Source organism: Netta rufina (genome assembly GCF_964035555.1).
Source record: "Netta rufina genome assembly, chromosome: 4".
Lineage (NCBI taxonomy): Eukaryota > Metazoa > Chordata > Aves > Anseriformes > Anatidae > Netta > Netta rufina.
Window position 1 is genome coordinate 26,558,352 of NC_140127.1, and position 21,801 is coordinate 26,580,152.

Below are 21,801 nucleotides of genomic sequence, written 5' to 3' on the forward strand. Positions count from 1 at the left end.
TCGATATTAACCACGCTAAGCTCCCTGCTGTCAGAATCACACTAACAGTAACCAAGGCAATTTAAAGCTGGCACTAATTGCAGCACAGCCATCTTGTTGTCAAAACAAAACCAACCAAAAATACATGAAAAGGGAATAGAGTCATCAAAGAACATCCTTGCCCATTGCCACCACAGACTGAAGAAAGCTGGCCATGCTTCACTGTGTGTTGTACGTGCTACTGCAAAAGGCAGCAACACAGCAACATCAGCATGGGCATCAATGGTAAACTCTTACTAAATTGATGTCACTGGGAGTTTTGCTTTGCCTTTGAAAAGAAATCTCCACTGCATCTCCAGGGGTCATTTTTTGAGGAAATAAGATTAACCTTTCTGGTCTGTGCTTGAGATCAATGTGACAGGGGAAAAATAGGCTAATCTGGAAGTTACAAATGGGGAAACATCAACCTTTCTGAAAAAATAGCTATAAAAACAGTTTAGTATGAAGAAGTGGACCTTGAAACAAAAGCATGCTTGTACTTATCAGTAGAAATAATATGGTTAACATTCATTCTCGAACCTACAAAAAAAAATAAAAATCCAGCCTATGACTCCCTCAGAACAGTCTTCCGTAACACTTCTTTTTGGTAGGCTGTAACACCCCTGTTCTGTGATTCTTATTACCTTGGTATTATGTCATTTGCAGTCATCTCAAGGATTTTGAGGATGTAATCCACAAATAAATATATTCATATGTTTATTCCCTCAGGCCAGAGCATCCCCTACTCAGCCTGCAGTTACTCCAGTACTTCAGTGCATTTAGTGCTTTTGCTTGGTAGCGTATTAGTTTACAAACGTCTGCACATTTCAAAAGATTTGCAAGCTAATGAGTGGAATCCTATTCTGAAACATCTCATACTATTTCTTAGTCAAATTTCCCAAGAAACTACATGCAAATGATCACGGAGCGCATCTGTCAGCCTCTCTTCCCAATTGTTTGCAATTCATTAGCAAAACCTGACAGAACATTTGTAAAGATATTAAGATTCTATAGGTTTTTATGGAAAGCAGTGATCATACCCAGAAACAAGCAAAATCAAATGCCCCAACTGCAGAAGAAGGTGCAGCAGAGGTCGTTATCTCTTCTTGTTGGCCCGCCAACTTCCCAACTAGTCAAATGTTGCTCAGAGCCAGGCACAGCATATGCTGTCTAGCATTTTAAGACAGAGGAAGAACTAAGGAGACTTGGAAATGTGACAGAAAAATGAATTACTGCAGTAGGGTGTAGGGGAATAAAAAATATGATTGTGATGGCAGAGAGGGCTGAAGATGCTGGAAGGCCTGTAGGGTGGTTGGCCTACTGAAAAAAAAGAAAGTGTTAGCAGAAGGGAGGACTCACAGAGGACATAATGGGTTTACTGTCCCAAGGGTGCTGGACAGAGAACACAGGTTCATAAGAAATCAGGTTTACTGGTTGTGCTACTGACGCTTTGTCTTTTGCTGTTCTCTTCTGCCTGTTGCCCTTCACGTTCTCCTTTATCCAATGGCTGACCGATGAAGAGAAACAGCATACACTGGAGAGAAAAAGAAGATTGTACCTGAAAACTAACTTCCAGAGTACACAAAAACATGTAAAATGTTTTCACAAAAGCCAACCAAAAGTAACTAAAATCATAATCGTAGAAATCTAGCAATCAAGTAACTGGAGGTCCTCACACCACAGATCTGTGTTTTTAATGGTCCTCCGCCCCGCGCAGCCTCTCCTTCGCATCAGCTAGGTCCCCGCACTACTGGTACTAAGTAATGAACTGCATGTAACAACGGAAGGGTTTCAAGAAGGAAGGTCTCCTTGTGTAAAACTGCAAAGCGTGCAGTGCCCTGCTTGTGGCTGGAGCTGGAATGAATAAAAGCTTAAATGTAACAGGAATTCTGTTCCTTTCAGCCCTGGCGTCAGCTTAGCACAGCCACGCAGAGTCAAACACTTCATCCGTAAGAGGGCAGTGGCGTACATCGGCATGCACACCCGCGATTTTTTACACAGATTATGTTTGTTTGAAAATTAACTACTGCTGCTGCTCAGGAAGTAACATATTTATCTGACACTCTTTGGAATGTTTACTGCTCGGGCTGGTATACTAAAACATATTTAATATTTTACAGACTTTACAGAAAACATTCTCAGAGACTAACCTTGATAAAGGGCTAATCTTTTTATCCTGCTTCCCTGAACTTTCATCTCGCTTCCCTGGTCCACCACCTGTAATGAAAATGCCTTCACTGTTTGAGTAGATATTTTACATTCCTTAGGCAACAAACTGAGTTCAGACAACAATAATTGTGTCACTTACAAAATCACACTGGTATAATCATGCTATAAAGGCTGGTAAACCATTGCCCTGCAAACGTGACGAGAGCTTGAGAAGCTATGGCCAGAAGTGACGTGTGACTGTGAGCAGCATTTCTGCTTAGATTCAACAAGTGAGTAGCTCAGGCGTACTGCTCATTCCTGCTGGGGCAGCAATGCCTGCACGACAAGAGAGGAATACTGCGAGACACGGGGATATTCCCGAGCATCAGATGTTTATACCCTTCTCCTCTATTTATGTTACGACAGTCGCAGACATAGACCAGAGCCCCATCTGCATCAGTTTTCCTGAACTCCAGAATTTGTGGGGGAGGAGGCCTTATTCCTTAATGAACCGTAGATATTTATAACTTCTACTATTCCTACTAATAAAAAGCAGTTAAAGACGTACTTGGCCTGTGCGCATATATTTGGAAATCCTAACATTTGCAGAGTATCACTGCTGCAGGGCACAGCCCAGCTAACAAACAAGACAGCTAAGCCTACCACACAACCTACTGACACGAACCTTCACGACCTACCAAAAAAAAGCTTTTTGTGTGCACATAGCTCTCAGAAGGGCTGACACGAAGCTCGAATGGCCAACCTGAGCCGCTCAGCACGACACACGGGGGGGGCTTGCTGCCCATCTCCCCCCCGAGCTGCGGCAGAGGCGATGTTTGACCGCAGCCTGTCCCGCAGCAGGCTCAGAGCCGCTGCTGACAACTCCTTTCGGCCGCCGCACCGCCAGCTCCCGCCCGCCTGCGGGCTCACGGCGTGACTTAGGAGCCGCCCCGCAGCCCAGCCTCACGAGGGACAACCTCAGCGGGGGCTGTGCGGGCACTTTCTGCCCCCACTCGGCGGCTCAGGGGGTGCCACCCGCAGACAAGGGACCCCCCCTTCCTCCTCCTCCTCCTCACAGCCGCGGGCCCCAGCCGAGGCCGCACCTGGCGGGCCCGAGGGGGCGGCCATCACGGCGCGGCCCCACCCGGGCGGGGAGGCGGCGGGACTGGGGGGAGGCGGCGCTCACCGAGCCGTGCCGGGCCGAGCCGTGCCGGGCCGGGCCGGGGGCCGCCCTTCCTCGCCGCCCTCCCCTCGGCCTCGGCGGGGCGGTGCCGCCCCCCGCGTCAGCCCTGCGCGGCGGGGCGGGGAAGGGAGAGGAGAGGAGGGAAGGGAAGGCGAGGGAGGGAGGGGACGGCAGCCTCGGCGCTGCCGCGGCGGGAGAGGCACCGGCGGCGGCTCCCGGGAACAAAGCGGGGCCCCTGGGGCCGGCTGCGGCGCCCCACGGTGAGGCGGGGGCTCGGGGGGCTCGGGGGGGCGGCGGGTCGCCCCCCGCCACGGGGCCGTGACAGACGCGGGCGGCTGCCGTCCCCGCTGCTGGGGTGGGGGGGGGGGGGAAGAGAGGAAGAATCCAAATTTCTAATTTTTTTAAAAAAATATATTCTTTTTATTCGGCCCGAGCTGTGGTTTAAGGACCTCCGCCTTTTCCTCGTGGCAAAAAAAATAATAATAATTTAAAAAAAAATAAAATAAAAGGTTGTGGCAGTTAAACGCCCCGGGGGCGCAGATGTGAGCGGTGAGAGCCGCGGGGAGCCAGCCCTGTGGGGCGGCGCGGGAGCGGGCTGAGGGCACGGCTGCGGGGGGTGGGAGTGCTCGGGAACTTGGGGTTGAAACCCCCAGCCCTCCTTATTTATGGCCATACTTTAAGTGAACGGATACGTGAGCGTACATCACGGCGATTACTTAGTGCTGTCGTGATTTTTCTTTTTCCCATCTGTTGAAAGCTGAATGCTGAGTTAACGTAGACGCGCTTTATTTTGCTCCTTGTAGGACTATCTCCAGATGAAATAGTCCCAGTGACTCTTTTCTCAGCTTCCTAATGCCTTTTTCCCTCAAAACATTTCAGAGCACGGCCAGGAGAGGAATGGATGTAACATGATAGCCTTGGAGCGCTCAAAACACCCGAATTCTGCGAAGATTGTTTTTTTCGGCTGAGTGATACGAAGAAAATGGATGAATCGGCTCTGCTGGATCTGCTGGAGTGCCCTGTGTGCCTCGAGCGCCTTGATGCTTCTGCCAAAGTCCTGCCCTGCCAGCACACCTTCTGCAAGCGCTGTCTGCTGGGCATCGTCAGCTCTCGCAACGAGCTCCGGTGCCCCGAGTGCAGGACTTTGGTGGACTGCAGTGTCGATGAGCTCCCCAGTAATATTTTGCTTGTCAGACTACTGGATGGCATCAAGCAGAGGCCTCGGAAACCTGGCACCGGCGGTGGGACGGGTGGCACAAACGCGTTAAGGGTCCCGATTACCACTGTCGCTAATTGTGGCTCGAAGGAGCTGCCGAGCTCTCAAGTTGGACAGCAGCAAAGGGTGCAAGCGCGGAGCCCTCCTGTTCGGGTGAGTACTGAGTCCTGTTGCCATCTCTTCCCTTGCTGGCTCAAAACAGTTGATGTCCCTTGCTTCAGGCTAAGGGCAGGCAGTAAGTACAGCAAAACGAGTTACTCTGGAGACTTGTGGATGTCTTGCTGACATGCATTAGTATTCTTATCAGTATTGGTTTACTGCTATGTAAATACCAATAAGCTAGGGATAATACTTTCTTATTAGAGATTCTATTTTGGTTCTTGCGCTTTCTGTAATGATTCTAATTATCAGTAAACTTCCTCTAGATATAGTGAATGTTAAACACGAGCAAGGAAGTACTGTTCTTGTTGAAGTCAATGAAAGTTTATTTATACTTTCAGTCCTCGCCCTTTACTTTGAAGAAAAAAAAAAATGATTCTTTTGAAGTGATTAGAAAATCCACATGCTGTGATAGGAAAACATTCTTATGTCTGTGCTCATGTTCCTTCCTGGGATCCATGCAACCTGTAGACTCCACTGTGCTTTATAATCATTTATGATTATCTATTCCAGACCTCTCATCAGGAAATACCAATTTATGAGACAGCTGACCATTCTTTGTTTTGTCTAATGACAAGGTACATTGGCTTCTCTAAAAGATCTTGCTGCCCACTTTAGGATTCCTGCCTATTTTGAATTAAAATTAAACAAAATTATGAAATGATTTAGGATGTTTCTCTAAACCTCATAAGGAGGAAATCGTAAGAACAAGGAGAGGGTTTAAATGTGCATTTGGCAAGACTAGTCTTTATTTTAAGGTATACCTGAATGGTAAGTAAACTAAATCAAATGAAGGAAACCTTATGCTTATTCATCTTGAGAAGTATTTATATGTTTAGAATCTCTCTCAAACATCTTAGATATGCGTCTTAAGTTTTCATTGTTTTCTCTGATTGGTAATCTCATTAGGTTCTTTTCTCTAGAATAAAAAAAAAAATAGCTATCATTCTACATCCTGTTAATGAGTTTTGTTCTGTGTATGTATACTGATTGGTAAGGGGGGGGAGATGATATATCTTTTCTTCCAGAAGATAAACCATAAAAAAATGCTGTAAGGAAGCTTGGCTATCAGAAATTGTTCTGTCTTTTCCAGAACCCTAAGGAGTTTGCTGTGGTATCTTGCATTTGCAAAAGCTCTTAAATTTGAAGCAACGCAAAATGTTCATGTAACTTGCTTGTTTATTATCGTGTAGACCTTTGTAAATAACTGTCAATTTTCAAAGACTGCTTCTCCTCCAGAAAGGCTGCTGGTGTACCAATGTATCGCATATATGAATGAGTGCACTTTGGAGTTTCTCAAAGTCTTATTAGAAAAAATGTGAAATGGAATATGAAATATTATCTCTTTTTTTTCAAATGTTCCACAATATCCTGTTGTGCAACATTTGCATTTCCAGATGTTGTACAGAGTGGAAAGTGATAACATATGGAATGTTGCCTCCATTCATTAGCTCTGTTACACCACGTGCCATTAAATTGTGACCATGTGGATTCCTCATGCAATTAACTGATACTTGGTCTATATTGGGGGTAAATGTCAGCATTTTACAGTAAGTCTGAATGCATCTTTGTTTCTGGGGTTTCAAAGTTGCGTAGGGTAACACAGGCATTCTCCTGTCTTCTTTCCTTTGGGAGACAGGGAAAGATGATCTTCTCATCTTTTGTCCGCTTAGTCTAGAGTCTTTTTTACTAGGAAGGCAGTATTTTGAAGAACATGAGCCTACTCTCAGGGATAAGAATGGAGAGATAAGAACAATTTTTCCCTCTTCTATGTGAAAAGGGTTTATAAAAACATGCTCAGAAAACAAAATGTTAATTGAATGGGCAACGTTGAAGTGAATGCCCTGTTTGTTTCTTTAACTACACCTTAAAGATGGTTTCAAATACAGTTTCTCTCTGGGAGCTGGGAAGGAAAATCTGTTTCTAGATGAGTGGCAGAGTCAGATTTCCTAAACTAATTTTGTTGAAGGGAAACAATGAAGGGGAATAAATGAAAGTTGCTGTTACATTAAATGAAGTGAATGTGGATGAAGGCTGTCAAGTCATAAACATTCTGCTTATACCCTGAAGTTATACTAAACTCATAAATGCCCTTTCAGAGGATGCCGTAATTTTCAGAAAAGGTTAATTCAGCATGTACTGCAGCGTGATTTCCTGAACTGTATCAATGACTAGGAGACTGCCAGCCGTGTTATTTCAGGGTACTACCTATACTGTGTTCTCTGTGTGTACGTGGTGACATGTGGCAATAAACAAACAAATGGTTCCTTGTGTCTTAAAAGTAATGAAGCTGGGGGCTGGCAGGGTTAACGTGTCCTGCACCTTTTATCTCACCCACTGCAGTAATCCTGTTTCTTTCTATAACCTGTATAGTCTCTCACCACTACAACTGCAATTGCTCACTGCAAGTTCTTAACCTCTTTCTGTTCTGATCTGTTTTGATGCAGAAAACCCTCTGTACCTTTCCCTGGCTACCAGTTGGACAAAGGCAGCATAGTGCTCTACCTGGTGGAAACTGTTTGCTGCCTGCCCAGCTCCTCTGTCCTGAGCAGCCAGCTTGCCTGGGAGAACAAATAATGGCTGAGCTCATGCTGCAGCTTTCCCTTTGGTGTAGATGCTAATTCACTACCTATTTGGTTTATTTATTTATTTTTTTGGGGTGAAAACCTCCAGCTAGGTTGACAGTTTGGAAGAGCTGTCAGAACTGCAGCATGCTGTTAAATCTGCCAGGGTCTGGTCATCAGGAGCAAGTTCTTGGGCTCTGTTAAGGAAGGGGCTGTGTGATGATGTGAGCCTCGTTTCCTTAAAGAGAATGCATGAAAACTTGAGGGTGCTCGCTTTCCAATCCCTATTCTTACGTATCTTGTCAGTTCCACAAAGTATGTCAAGTGGGTATTATCTGAAGTTCCTTCTGGCAGTTTCACAAGGGTATGGTTATTGCAGGAGTCATAAGCTTAGCGGTGTGCATAAGTTAGGAAATGTTGAAGAATGTTCCAATTGATACATATTTAATTTTTTCTTCCCCCCTCTTGAATTTGTATGTGCCGAAGACATACAGATTCTGCTAGTTTCCTTATGGCCCGAGTAGTTTCACAAGTTAAGGCTGCCTTCTCAGCAGAATCCAGACTGGGGTTGTGCAGATAGTCTGAAATCTTATTGCTGTTCAGAATGTTTTATCTTTCTTTTGTTTTCCATAATGTTTTCAGCTGTTTTCTGGACCAAGCGTAGGCTGGAAGACATAAGTAAAGGATTCAAAGATTTTGTCCTTTCCAACAGGAAGAGTGTGAATAGCTCAAAAATTGCCCAAGCCTACTAGAGTTGATGCTTATGCTGAATGAGTGTTGATGGTGTAATTTGAGTATATTGTACTATATGGCAGTGAGAAATCTTACAGAGAAATCTTGCAGTGCAGACAATGGAAAAGTCTTAAAGCTTTTTTTTTGTTTCTAATCTGGAAAACCAAGACTTTGTCACTTGCAAGTCTCCTTGAAATGAACAAGTAGGCAGAGGGACATCACAGTCTAGTAGAAGACACTCATTTTGATGTTTGTGGGAGCTTTCTCACTGCTTTAATAAATTCTAGCTCTGTGCATTCCTAAAACATCTTCTCTTCAGAACCACCAATGTCTCAGATGTTTGCAATAAATTCTTTTAAACTGAGGAGAAAAGGAAAACCCACAAACAGAAGCTTGTTCCCTGGGTTTCTACTAATGCCGAGCTGTGTTGTATTGCATTGTAACAATACACTTCCATTCTCAGGCTGGTTGGTGCAACCCAGGAAAGGAGCAGCAAAATTGGGAAGTCCTGTTTTTGTACTGCTGCAGCCACAGTGGTCATTTGCGGTCCAGTTTCTTGGGAGCTGCTGGAGCAGCTTTAATGCCAAGAAGGAAAAAAGATGGATCCAGGTCCTCTTTTCCCAGCGGTGGTATTGGAACTCAGCACCCAAGGTGTTGATTCGAACAAGTGTTTAACCGGGCTCTGAACGAGAGCAGGTGCCTAGAAATGGGATGTTGGTAAACATCTGCTGGTCAGGTACTCTTAGGAAAAGCTCACGTTGTGATGATAGGTCAGATTATAAAGTATGCTGCTTCCCAAAAAACTGTGGAAACGTGCTGCTAAGGGCCGTTAGTGTCATGATGGGTATTTGTGCTTGTAGGTTAGAAAGTCATTACCTGATGATACCTGATATTGAGGACTGTATTTGCACAACTTGCTTCTTCCTTTTTTTTTTTTTCTTTAAAAAAAAAAGTCAATTTTATTGTTGTCTGTTTAGTTCTAATTATGCATTCCTGCATGTATTCTTTCTTATAAAGGTAAGGAACAGCAAGGTGCAGCTTCTCAAATTAAGAGCTTTCATATGTTGATTGTGGAGGTAGGCACCTGTTTGTATTTGGGAGCGATCATCAGAAAATGTTTTGAATTATTTCTAAATGATGTATATGCTCTTTTGGTTCCTCTCGCACTTTCTGAAATAACAAATTCTGGTTTTACATCTACAATTGTTTGTACAATTTTAATCACCCCTCTGTAACACTCCTGTATCCTATGTTCAGCTAGATAAAATTTAATGGTGATGATAAATATAAAAGGAAAACAGACTGCCTCTCATGGCTAATGTGTTTCCTCTGGCAGCGAGCTAATTAAGTAAAGAGGAGGCTAAGCAATGGGAGGAATTGTCTCTGCATCTAAAGACATGGGTGTAGGATTCAGGGCTTCCGGGCTTGGTTCCTGGCTCTGCCACAGACCTCTATTATAACCTTGCACAGAGTCATGCAGAGCTCTTTGTGCCTGCTTCCCATCTGCAGATATGACTGATAGTACCTCCTTTGTCTGACGTGCTGGTTAAACTGTATACTCTTCAGGGCATGGATTGACTTTTGATTTTGGATGTATGTATAGTGTGTTTTACAATGGGTCCACAGTCTCGGCTGAGGTCAGTAGATAACCACTGTTCACTCTTTAAATAGTTGACTTCCAGATCACTAAAGAGCTGTTCATAATCCATTTCCTGCAGCAGTGATGGGCCGGTGCCTAGTGCTGAGTTGTTAAAAAGATTTCATTTTGTCGTTGGACGTTAGATAGGCAGGCACGTAAATGCCTCAGTGAAGAAAAGCCAGACACTTACAAATAGCTGGAAGCTGCCTTTCCGTGCTTCTTTGTGTCCGACTGGAAAACCTGTGTGTGGATTTGAGTGTGTTTTGATCTGAGTGATGCTGGCAGTACTGAAATGCTTAATTCTGCACCTTGAACCTTGGTAGCAATCTTTCACTGCAAGCTAACAGTGATCTGCTTGGTGAAATAGGGAGAAACTAGTGTAATCCCCTTACTTAAAAAAAAAGAAAAAAAATAGGTGTTGAAGTAGGTTGACTTAAGAACTGTCAATTTGTTTTCTAGTTTTTAAGGGTGGTACTTAATCCTTTTAACTTGTTTTTTGATGCCCTTTTATTTTTTTCATATTAATGGAAGACAGCGTTGCGTAATGGCTTTGTTTTCAGGAGGAAGAGGGGACTCCCTCCATTTCCCTTCATTTCCTGGTTTAAGATCAGTGTTCATCCATCTCTGTAGATTCGTTTAAAACAGCTTATAGAAATAAAACAGTGTCCTTCTCCACTGCAGTTTGCCAGTGGGTTACAGGTTATCGCTTTGATCATTCAAAGAACTTAAACTTCTGCACAAAAAGCAGGTTCAAAGCCTGTATTTTTAATGGGCTCATAAAGGGCACCAGTCTTTTTTGTGGAGAATAATTTTTTTTTCCTAGTACCATAGGAATCAAATGCTAATCCAGTTGCTTTACATAGGTGGTCTGGGGTCTGGTTAAAAAAGTGACAGCCGTGCTAATGCTGTGTTTCTCTCTGCATTGTGCCCAGTTTTTTGTGGTTGGAAAGCCACTTGTTCAGTGGCTTAACAGGTGCAGTGTAAGGTAGGAGGAGCTGCAGAGGGTGATTGTAATGGGGCTCAGCTGGAAATCCTTCTTTTCCCCTCATTTACCTGAGTAAAATGGTTTTCAGGTGGTATTTCTTCTTCTTACCTGTGTTTCATGTGCACGTAGGAACTGCAGAGAGCAGCAGGCCTGAAACCACAGCTGTAAGAATAAGGCTGGGAACTCTCAGTGTTGTGTTTGTCTTTCAGCAGAATTCCCCTTGCAGTGCCTCCTCCTTAGCATCTGCTTAGCACCTTCATCAGTCTTTCCTTTGGCTCCATCGCTGACTTTATTTGAGTGTCATCTCCTCTGATCTTATGTAGTGTACTACTTCCAAGAAGAAGATGTATCTTGCTTCCTTCTCATGCCTAACTTGTCCTTGACTGTGTCAAGCATAAGGACAATAAACTAAGTAATAAGAAAGAAAATGCCCTGTTCAAGTATCTGGACTGCAGAGACTCATGGTATTTATGACTATCTGCTAAATGAACGAATAGCATAAGGCACAGGTTAGTACTGCTGAACTGGTTAGCTTCCTTCGGTTGTAAGCACTTTTTTCTTCTTCCTCCTCCTCCTTTAAATCACTGACTATATACACACTGTAGTGTGGATAAGAACGTGTCTCAGTAATTCAAGCTGAAATATCACCTGGTCAGCTCTGTCCATCCATGCATCTTTTTCCTGTGTGCACAAAGGAAAGCGTGCATCTGCTGTGCCTCAGTTCCAATCGGGTGCCTCTTTCTTAGACAGGAAAGCTTAATCTCAGAAAACAAGCAGTGAATTCTTGGGTTGGTTATATTATGTTAATTTCTTTGCTTTTCTCTCCATATCACCAAATGGGATCTTTTTAAGAGCAGCTTTTTGGACCAAGAATGCCTGCTTTGAGGTGAGCTGGGTTAATTTCAGGAAGTAAGCAGCCCTGAAGTGGGAGCATTGCTCATTCGGGGAAAGTACTCTGCTCTGCACTTGCTTCATTCCTCACCTTCCAAGCTCATGAAGATCACTTCAGCCTGTCTGACGTGTCTTGACAAACTAATAGATGCCTTGGCTCTGGAATGTGTTCAGAATACTGAAGAATGGCGATGTAGCGTGTTATTTATAGATTTCCACCTTCCTATAGATTTGAGAGGGGAAAAGAAAACCTGTCTGACAGAGGAGCTTCAAAGATAGCTTCTTAGCGATGATGTGGCCTGCTTTACGAGTGCTGTGCTGCCGTTCTGTGTAATTGGTGGACTTCAGTTATACCTCAATGTCTGCGGTCCAGAACTGAAGCCTTAAGGTAAGGAGGCAATAGCAATATTATTTTAGAAGTTCTTTTGCTCTCTTTTGGTTACTGATCTGTCAAATTCTGGCCCAGCAGTGCTGGCAGGAGAAGATTATGTCTTGACAGAAGTCTTGGGCACAGCGCTGTCTGTGCAAACAGCATCCTGGTACGGAGGGGGAGATGGCAGCAGTCAGCTGTTCGATCGTCGGACAGTGGGGCTGGTCCAAGTCAGAGCCTTGCTGCACTGAGAGTGCCTGAACGACTGCTTTCCTTGGTCCTCATCCCATCAGTATTGCCAGGGCTGTACACAGCTTGGACTTGAAGCCTCTACCTGGTTTTGGTCAGTGCAAAGGCAAATTAAGCCTTTTCTTCCACTTCTGAAACCTCTTAAATGAGAGGAAGTTGTCAGGACTCAGGAAGATGCTCTTCTAGAGCATCCACATAATCAGCTTCAATTTTCTTAGGGGTACTTGCTTACAAACTAACTTATTTTCTGCTGTATCTCTTCTGTGAGTTAAGCCATGAAAAATTAGATATCCCTGAGAGAGGATTAAGACTGGGCAAGAGCTAAGGACATCGTACTCCTTTCTGTTTGTACAGGTCCATAGCACATCTCTCAGGCTTCCTGGTTTTAGTAATGAACACGAGGTGTACTTTCTGCCTGTGAAACACAAGTCAGTCTGCATGGTACATGTACTTGTTTGAGCTCTACAGTTGATGGGGGGAAAAAACAGACACCATTGCCGAAGTGTGTAGGAATCTGAGCCTGCTAGATATCTGAAAATGAGCTTTGGCACGTATGAGCAATCCACTGTGGAAATCATTTACCCGTGTACCCTTAGAAGCTCATGACTGGCACTCGTTTGACATTTCTTGTGACGCTCAAGCATGTGATTTTATGATCCAAAGTCAAGCTTCTGTAGCACAGTATGAACCCTTTAGAATTTTAAGTAATGGAATTTCTTGTCTGGGTCTTCATGTCTACCTCATTCAGCCCTTGATTAATTTTCTTTCCATCTACATTGTAAGCACTTAAACTCTCCAAGTGTAAGTAACGGAACCCATGAGAGTGTCTCTTCTCAAAATGGGTGCACGATTCTCTTTGCTGCTGTTTCTTTTGCACAACGATTTTGTTTGAAACAGGGCTGATACATGTATATTATGCCTTCCACATATAATTAAAAATAAGGTGTGAATTTGTGGGTGTAGTGTTCTTTTTTTTGCTTTTGAAATAAAAGTTCTGATATGGGGTTGATGGGGTTGAACTGTTTTTCATCTTTCACATTGGCATGATTCTTCAGAGCTGAATATAGGCTGTCCATTTTTGCTTTTAGTAAATGTAGAAAGTATCATTTTACAATTTCTAGCTGAGAAGTATGCTATTAATCATAAATGCATTTTGATCAAAGGCAAACATTTGAATGATGCTTAAAAATTAATACAGATATCATTCTCCTCATCTCAAAAGTGGCCGAGTGCCACCAGTGTTGCACAGAACTTCAAATTTTCATTAAAAAATGAAAGGTAGGCATCCGTGAGTGTTCTGTTGAATTTCATAACAAATGAAGCACTCAAACCCAACAGCTTTAAGTCTGCAGTGTGTCTTTGTTAATAAAATGAGTTTTGTTCATATCACAAGCATTTCAATAAGGTGAGGTAATTCTGTTCTCATTTTTATAAAGGAAAGATGTATATATTCCATCTCCTGGTTTTCTTTTCTCAGTACCTGAACTTTCAAAATCTACGTGTACATTAAAAGCTTTTTGAAGAACTAAAGCACTGTTTTATCTTGTGTGAACTGCAATTCTACAAGACAAGCTTTTGAAAGTCTCTGGTTACAGACTAAGATTACCCACTCCTACCCAACTTTCATGCCTCTGGATGAAAGAGAAGGAATGTGGTTTTACTTGCACAGACGTGTGAGAGGATCGATAATGAATTAATTGAAACAAGTATCTTCAATTATTCTCCATGAGCATGTTCTTAATTCTTTACTTTACTGTCTACATTTTATCTATATCAAAAATCAGTGAAAAACTGAGGCACTTTTGACTGATTTAAATGTTGAGATGAGAAGTATTGAGAGAGAATCAGATGCGTCTGCCTTGGCGTACGTAGGTCATAGCTATTGGAGAAGCTTATTTTAAACAAATCCAGCAAAAATGAATTCGGTGTGCTTTGGTAACGCCTTGGAGTAAAGATGAAGCTTTTATTCTGAAGCTCAGAGCTTGCTACAAGAAAATGAACTCGTCATGGGTCTTCCCTTGTTTGTATATGTGAGCTAGCAGGGCACTGACGTTGTCATCTTTTTCACGAGCAAGATAAAGATCTGAGAGGAGACTCTTAAACCTTATCCACCCTGGCAGAGCTAAGCCATTTTCAAAACCTGTTTAATTTAACACAGTTTTAAGTCCATAGCCTTATTAAGTTAACAAGCCTTCAGCCATGCCACCAGGTTCTGTAATCCTCTTAGATCTTCAGTCTAAGCAGGGCAGGGATAGTCAATAAGTAGATGAATAGATAATCTTTCAGAAGACATATAGGTCTTCCAGAAATAAGTGTTGACATCTACACTGGTTTTTGAAATGTTGGGAAATACTGATTTGAACTTATATTTAGTATAAGGCACACTACCACGTTATCTACAATTAGAGGAAAAAGTTGAAAGAATTACCACTTTTTATTTTGTTAGGAGGAAAAAACCCTGAAGTCTTCTCTTCTGTGCTTTCATTCCTGGTTTACAGCCCAATAAAATGAGGTTATATTTCAAATGTGGAATGGAGTGAAGAAAAATAATAGTTTGTTTCATTGCCTTTGTGTATATGCAAATCGAAACCTTCTTTGTGGTTGTTTTACAAGCTATCTTTGAAAATCTTTCAGACGATCAGTTCCATGGACCAGACTTTTAAAAGCATTAATGCAGATCTGTGGTATTGGCTAGCACTCCAGCCTGCACGTTACTTCGGTTCAGTTCTGGCTCTTCCAAGCATGTTGAACTTCAGCTGTGCCCATCTTCTGAACAGGATTATTGAGGCAGTGGAGCCAGAGGAAGGAAAAACAAACAAACAAACAAAAACGTAGTTCATAGTGTAAGAAGTCAGCCTCACCATAGCATCCATGCCAGACATGTTCACCCAGCATGGAAGTAGCAGCAGAGGAAATGGATGTGGGGTGCAAGCCAGTGCTGGGAGATGCCGAGGGTGACCTTGCACTTGGAGAGCGCAGCAGAAGAGCTAAGCACACAGGGAATGTGAGGCAGGAAGGCAATCACTCATCTCATTGAAAAAATGGGGGAAGGCTTTGGGGAGGAGATTACTGGTAAGTGGAGAAATTTCAATGCTGATGGGTGATTAAGACCAGAAGGATCAAGTATAGTGATTGAATTATGGCGAAAGGAAAACCACAGCAGTAGATGGAGAATACAACGGTCAGCACGTTTGAGGAAAAACAAAGGAGGAGGAAACTGGATCAAGCAAATGGCTCTTTGCTCACTGGAATTGAACTAGAGATCTGGTAAGGAGAAAGTGCTGGAGAACAGAAGTTTGAAGAGGTGTTCTGACGTTTAAGGAAGGTTTTGAAGAGCATCAAAATAGAAAAACTGCTATGGAAGAGTTGAGTAGGTGAGAACAAGAAGAATTGTGTTGACTCACGTCATCTATATTTCACATATGTGTATTTAAATTTTTAAATACCATATATTCTTAATTTTGATATATTGTGTCATCTACTATGACATTTAGAATATTTCACTTCCAAAATGGTTGAAGAACTTCCTATACGAGCTGTGATTGATAGGGCTGTGAGGATTACTTAACACGTCTCTAAAGCACTTTGAAATTCTTCACAAAGTTAAGAAAAATAGCAATTGTATTGCTAATAAACTGTTCTCACAGTTCTTATAGGATTAATAAAACCATAAATTGCAATCCTTCATTCAGTGATTATAGGAAAGAATACAGGAAGAGGTGGACTAGTATCCTAGGAACTGACTGGATTAGCAGAACTTTTTGTTTGTTTTTAGAAGAGATTTTCAAGGAGATTTTTCAAGAGATTTTCAAGGTTTTTCAAAGTGATTTTCAATAGTAATAATAAAAATAAAACCCAGCTCATTTCTGACTTCTGATTTGGTAGCACTTTCTTTCCCCCTCCTTCCATATTTTCTTAGTCTCTTGTATCGCCCTTTCACTTTGGGGAAGGAGGCAGAGTGGGTTAAACTGGTAGCAGGATGGGGCTTTCTGCCCTGGGAGGCAGACCAAATTCTTCACTTAGCAGGGTTGGTTTGGAATTGGCATTGCCAGTATCAGAGCACTCTGGTCTTCATTGACTGCGTTGACTGAAAAGCCTAAACTTGAACCAAACTTGTTACCAAACTGTATTTTGTTTTTAGAGAAGGAAGCTGATTTTCATTAAGGTAAATGAGTTTGGGCGTCTTAGAGGCGACGCTCTGTGAACAAAGTAGCATTTGGTTTGTGCAGTGCTTAGGGAAAAAAAGCTTTAGCAGACTTTTTTTCCCCTTTTATTCAGCATATCGAGTTTATAAGAAGAAATCTGTCCGAAGTGGTCTTAGATAAATACTTGCTGTATTTTTATTTCTCTAGCAACAAGACCTTGTGAATTATAAAGGCAGTATTGAACTTTGTTATTAAAATATACATTGGAAATTATACTGTTGGAATACAGAGGAGTGTTAATGGCTTCCATGAAAAAAGATCTGGTAAAAATTAACAAACGCAGTAGATACCCTTCAGTAAAGGGACACTGGTCTTTGAGCTTCTGTGGTAGCTGAAACAACAGCAGCTGCTGCTCAGGCAATGCCAATTAGCGTAGTAAGCCCAAAACAGGGGAAAATACCCTTTGAGGACAGGTAAAACAGACCACAAAGATACTGGGGCTGGATCATCGATTAGTGGCTGATGGAGGAAAAAAAAGATTTATCTGAGGAGGGGAAAAAAAATAAAGAGCAGCAGTGAGCATAAACCAGAAAGGTAGCAGAGAAAGCTCGAGAGAGTGTGGGGCTTGCTGGTTAAGCCTCGCAAGTATAAGGTATGTGTGCTGCTGATCAGTCGAGTTGTTCTCAGGGGACTGTGATTTTATGCATGTTCTTGGTAAAGTGTTTTACATTCTCATTTTGTCTTTCTAAGACAACTTCTGGAGGTAAGCCAGCAAGGACCTACAAACACTAGCTAGGGGTAATAAAGACTTTGTATTTATCTCTGTGCTTTTTGTTTTTCTCTCCACACAGTGTTTTTAAAAGGCACTGGAAAAAGCAGCAGTGGATATGGAAGTCCTGTGTTTTTTCTATTTTGTCATTGTGTCAGTAAGCATTAAATCTGCCTTAAATGAATCACCTTAATCAAGGTAATTCAATCTTCGGTTCGGTATTTAACTTCCCATGAAGATTTATGCTGGTGATCGTAGTAGCTTAATTATGTGGACTTTCAGTGTCTCTTTCTACAGCTGAAGTTGTTCCACTCTGAGAAAATAAAACATCCACTGGAAAAAGGATTAAAACCCAACTGTCTGCATCCCAAGCGAGCGCTTGGGTCATTAAGCCAGAGAATTGTTTTGCTGTTCCTTTCAGTGCTGTAAGAGAGATTAAGGGAAATCTGTGGTGAGATGCATGCTCACAGTAGTTTGTACAACTGTCTTGGGGAGAAAAGGAGCTGAACCTGAGGTCTCCACATCCCAGTGAGTGCATGAACCCTTCTTGTTCCTGGGTGAAGAAGAAAGTATTGCAGGTACTAATGACAGTCTGTATGGAAATAGCTTTTTTTCTTTTTTTTTTTCTTTTTTTTTTTTTTTTTTTTTGGGGGGGGGGGGGTTGGGAGGCAAGGAGGAAGATGAAATGATTCTGATTTTACACTTTGTCTAGAAAGGATGAAATTAAGTATGTCTCGAGGTGTAATTTTCCCCTAATTTTAGACTATCAAATGGGGATGCATCACTTGCTGTTTATGTTGATTTAGCTGTGAGACTTTTCTCATTTTCCTCTCTAATGTAAAGGTGAGATTAATTCAGGAGAAAATAGGTTGTTACTGACTTCTGTTTCTAAGGAGAAAATAGTATCTCTTGCGATAAACTTTCATATGTTGAAGCATGTTTTTCTTTAAAGAAACTAATATTTATGGAAGCATAAATTAAGATTTTTTTCACTAGTTAATTCACCTTAAAAAAGGCAGTTTTAAAAGCACATATAACTTGGAATAGCTACATCTCTATCATCTCTTGAGGATTATTGATTTTGAAAGAAAAATAGCAAAAATAGTAATTTTAGTGTAATTTTATTCCTTTAAAAATAATAACCTGCAAATTGCATCGAGATACATGTGGACCTCAGTTTTTCATACGACCTTGCACAGCATATCTAGCCTTTTGCTCTTTCCAATTCCATTTTTTTTTTTTCTTATAGGAAATTAGTGAGGTATCTTCTTTCTAGGTGGTAGAAAAAATAAGTAAATTTTCCAAGTTTTAGGTTGTCATGCAAACTGTTTGAAACCCAAAGTAATGACTCTGTATTTAAAATGAATCGCTGAGCAATATAATACTACAATATTCTTTTGTTTCCCTTTCAGAAAAGCAAAATAGAACCACAGTCTTCTACCTCCTAGGCAAGGGAATAACAGAGGCTATACAAATGTAGTATTATTGAGAACTATAAGTGCATACTCATCTTTCTGCTCTAGATGAAGTGTAACTCTCCTAATTTACACATGCATATGAGGCCATAAAAGCCACTGTAATATTCTGTATAAAGGGCTGGCACTAGAAAGCTGAACTGCTGTTGTGTAGAGATCATCCCTTTTGTTCTCTTTTTCATATTCTTCATTTACTCTATGCAATAGAGTAATTTGCATCGTTTCAAATCAAAAGCAAAATTGGGATTTTCATGGGTGTATTTCAGTTTGTCTCTTACTTATATACATACTTTTTATGTATTGTTTGATTTTTTTTTTCTTTTAATGTACATTGCTTTGATGTATTGCTTGATCTTATTTTCTTAATCGGTCTTGTCTTCAAGGTGCTTCAGTGGTGATTGTCTTACCAAACTCGTTCCTGTTTGTGTTGGGGTCAACCTTTCCCTATCACTCTGAACTGAGAAGCGTGGTCACCAAGCAGAGCATGCACAGAAAAGGCTGTTGGGCTGGCTTGGCACTCTGCGGTCTAATCTACTCAGGGATAATTAGTACAAGCATTACTGATCGTTCCAGCCAGGCTGCATTAACACCATGTTTCTAAGAAACCTCTTGCGCCTAGTTTTGTTTCATTAGTATTGGCAGTGGTAGAAGCAGAGGAATGTGCTGCCAAGGTTATTACCAGCGTGTGACCCGGGCTGTTCTCTCCTTTTTTTGGAGGGGGGGGGGGTGTTGAAAAAACCCACTGGAGTCTAGCTTGCATCACTACTCTGCTTTACATGCTGTTTAAACCAAGAGTGCCAAAATTAGGAGGAGAAATTCTTGCTGTCAGTGAATTTGTGCTGGAAACTTCTCAGAAGTGAGTTATCCTTCAATGGGCACTGAAAGTGAAGCTGATCCACCAATGTTTTCCTCTGTGGTTTTAGTGCCTGGATATTTCAGTTCATAAAGATAACACCGAGTGAAGCGTGCCACCACGTTATATCGCTACTGCTGTGACTATCAAAAACTAAATGTAGCCTCTAGCACTTTGACAGTAAAAGCTGTGCATCTCTCTCTTCATCTAATACGTTGCTGAGATGAGAAAAAGCTGTTAATAAGCAGTAGAGCCTTTGTTAGCATAGAGTTAATAGTAGTAGATTTAATGATAAGGCTCAATTAATGTAAGCCTGGCCCCACACTTGCTTTTGTTAAAATTCAATACGCTTCCCACAAGAATTATTGGTGGGAGATCTTAATTTAAATGCTGTTTTCTGAAACTAATTTTAGGCGCATCCTCTGCAGCAGACAGATGTTTATCGCACACGCCGTGCCGCAGAAACCTGCTGGTGCAGCCTTTTCCTCGGAGCTCAGGTGGGCTACGTCAAACTGGGTTCCTGAACACATCAAACGACAACAGAAGCCCACCCAGGATCTCAGTGACTTGCGTACTTCCCAGAATACAGTGATCTTTCATCTTCAATCTGAGGAGCTGTAGACTCTTTGGCTTCTGCTTCTTGGGGTGGGTGCTACCCCCCTACCTGTAGGCTGGAGAGTTGTAAGGACTCCCCACCCTCTCTTTAGGTCACGCTCCAAAGAACAAATCTCATTTATTCCATTCCAAAAGATCAGTAAAAGAACAAACAAACAAAAGCAACATGTACAGGGGCTACCTGGAAAAGGAGGGCTGCTATATATTTCTGATCCAAGAGGACCTGATATATTTAGTATTTTTTGATGAAAAATGCCTCTGAATCATCATGAGGGGTGGTATTCTTTTCTTAGTTAGTTTCTCAAAAGTGAAATGGAGGTTTGTAAACAGAAAAACTTAAAATCAGGTGCAACAGCACAGAACAGCCTTAGCTAAAGATCCTCTGGAGGCGGAGTACTTTGTAGGTTTATATGTGTGTGTATATATGTCTATATATTAGGTCAAATGTAATCAATTCACTTGTATGTTAAGGTATTCATTTACAGTGAGAAATGTATTTTTCTTTGGTTTTTAAAAGGTTTTTATTTGTTTGTCTTTTTTCCTTCTTAAAAACATGCCGATGACTTTAGAGGACACTGTTTTAAGAAAACAAGCTGATTTCCCAAATGGAAATCAGTCTGATTAACTCAAATTGAAGGAGGAAGAAAAAGAGGTGCCAGCATTTTGATTGACTCAACAAGAATTGCCTCCAATCACCTTACTGCCTTAATTTTGTAAGGTAACTTCTATTATCTGATTGACACTGTATTCAACAGTGACTTTGAGTTTCGGTATTCAAAATTGACCTAAAATGTAGTATTTTTATGTAAACTTTAAGAAAAATCCACACAGGATAATAATCTTACGTAATATAATGTGAGATTAAGTATTCACTGGCAAAGAAGCAGCCCCATGCTACTGTTGGTATTCAGCTTCCTTACAAATCATGTGAGGGAGAAATCCCTTGAAAACAAAATCTGATGCTCCAGAAGCTTTGAGAGCTTAGGGGAAGTAGAAGTAGAAGGGAAAATACAAATCTTCAAGCAAAATAACAAATTTCCTCAGATTTTCCTGTTCTTGTTAATCATGGTTTTAAAAATAGGGGGGTCACTGCGTTTTGATGCTACTGTTAGACCTAGGGTTATCTTTGTGCTGAAATTTTCCTGCCTTTTTATTTTAAGAAGCATTTAAGAAAAAAAAAATTGGGTGAAATAGAGATCTCTGTTCATGCCCTGTTGACAGAGGAAATAGTCTTTAGCTTAGAACAATGAGTACCTTTTAACTGCTGCTGCATGCTGAGCGTTGGACAAATGGGGCAAAGGGGTTTTCAGTATGAGGTAAAAAAAAAAAAACAAACAAAAAACATAGCTATGTTTTGAGATTCTTTGTAACATAGTTAATTTTCCTAGCGTAGAAAGTGTTTTTTTTAGTAACATTTCTGACTTGGAGATGGCTTGGAAAATTACCGGGAAATGAGTTATGAGCTATTCTGCGATTCCTGCACTGAAATTATTCTGGGGTTTGGTGGTGATCAACTATGTGTATTGCCTTCTCAGTTTTGAATGGAATAGTCTCATTTATAAATTAAGATGTAGATGAACGAACCTAAAACCATAGATTATATTGCAGTCCTAGGTGGTATGAAAATGAAGGAGCCAACAGATCCATCAAGATTTCATGTCTGTTATATCTTACATGGCTCTTAAAACTGTGTGACTTGAACAGTAAAGATTAGAAAAGTATTAATTTCTGCTGTGACAAATATTTCCTGTTTTCTTTTAGAGTAAAGATACTGAAAAAGACTTTCAGTG

General features: G+C 41.5%; 1 protein-coding gene across 1 annotated transcript in view; it reads left to right on the plus strand.

The window, feature by feature from the left end:
• Positions 1 to 4,331: 4,331 nt before the first annotated feature.
• SH3RF1 (SH3 domain containing ring finger 1) overlaps positions 4,332 to 21,801 on the plus strand; it is a gene marked incomplete at both ends in the record, with an annotated part of 83,466 nt that continues 65,996 nt past the window's right edge. The window contains one exon of the mRNA XM_084285963.1: positions 4,332 to 4,718. Coding sequence (XP_084142089.1) covers positions 4,332 to 4,718 — 387 coding nt within the window. The remainder of the gene's footprint in view (positions 4,719 to 21,801) is intronic.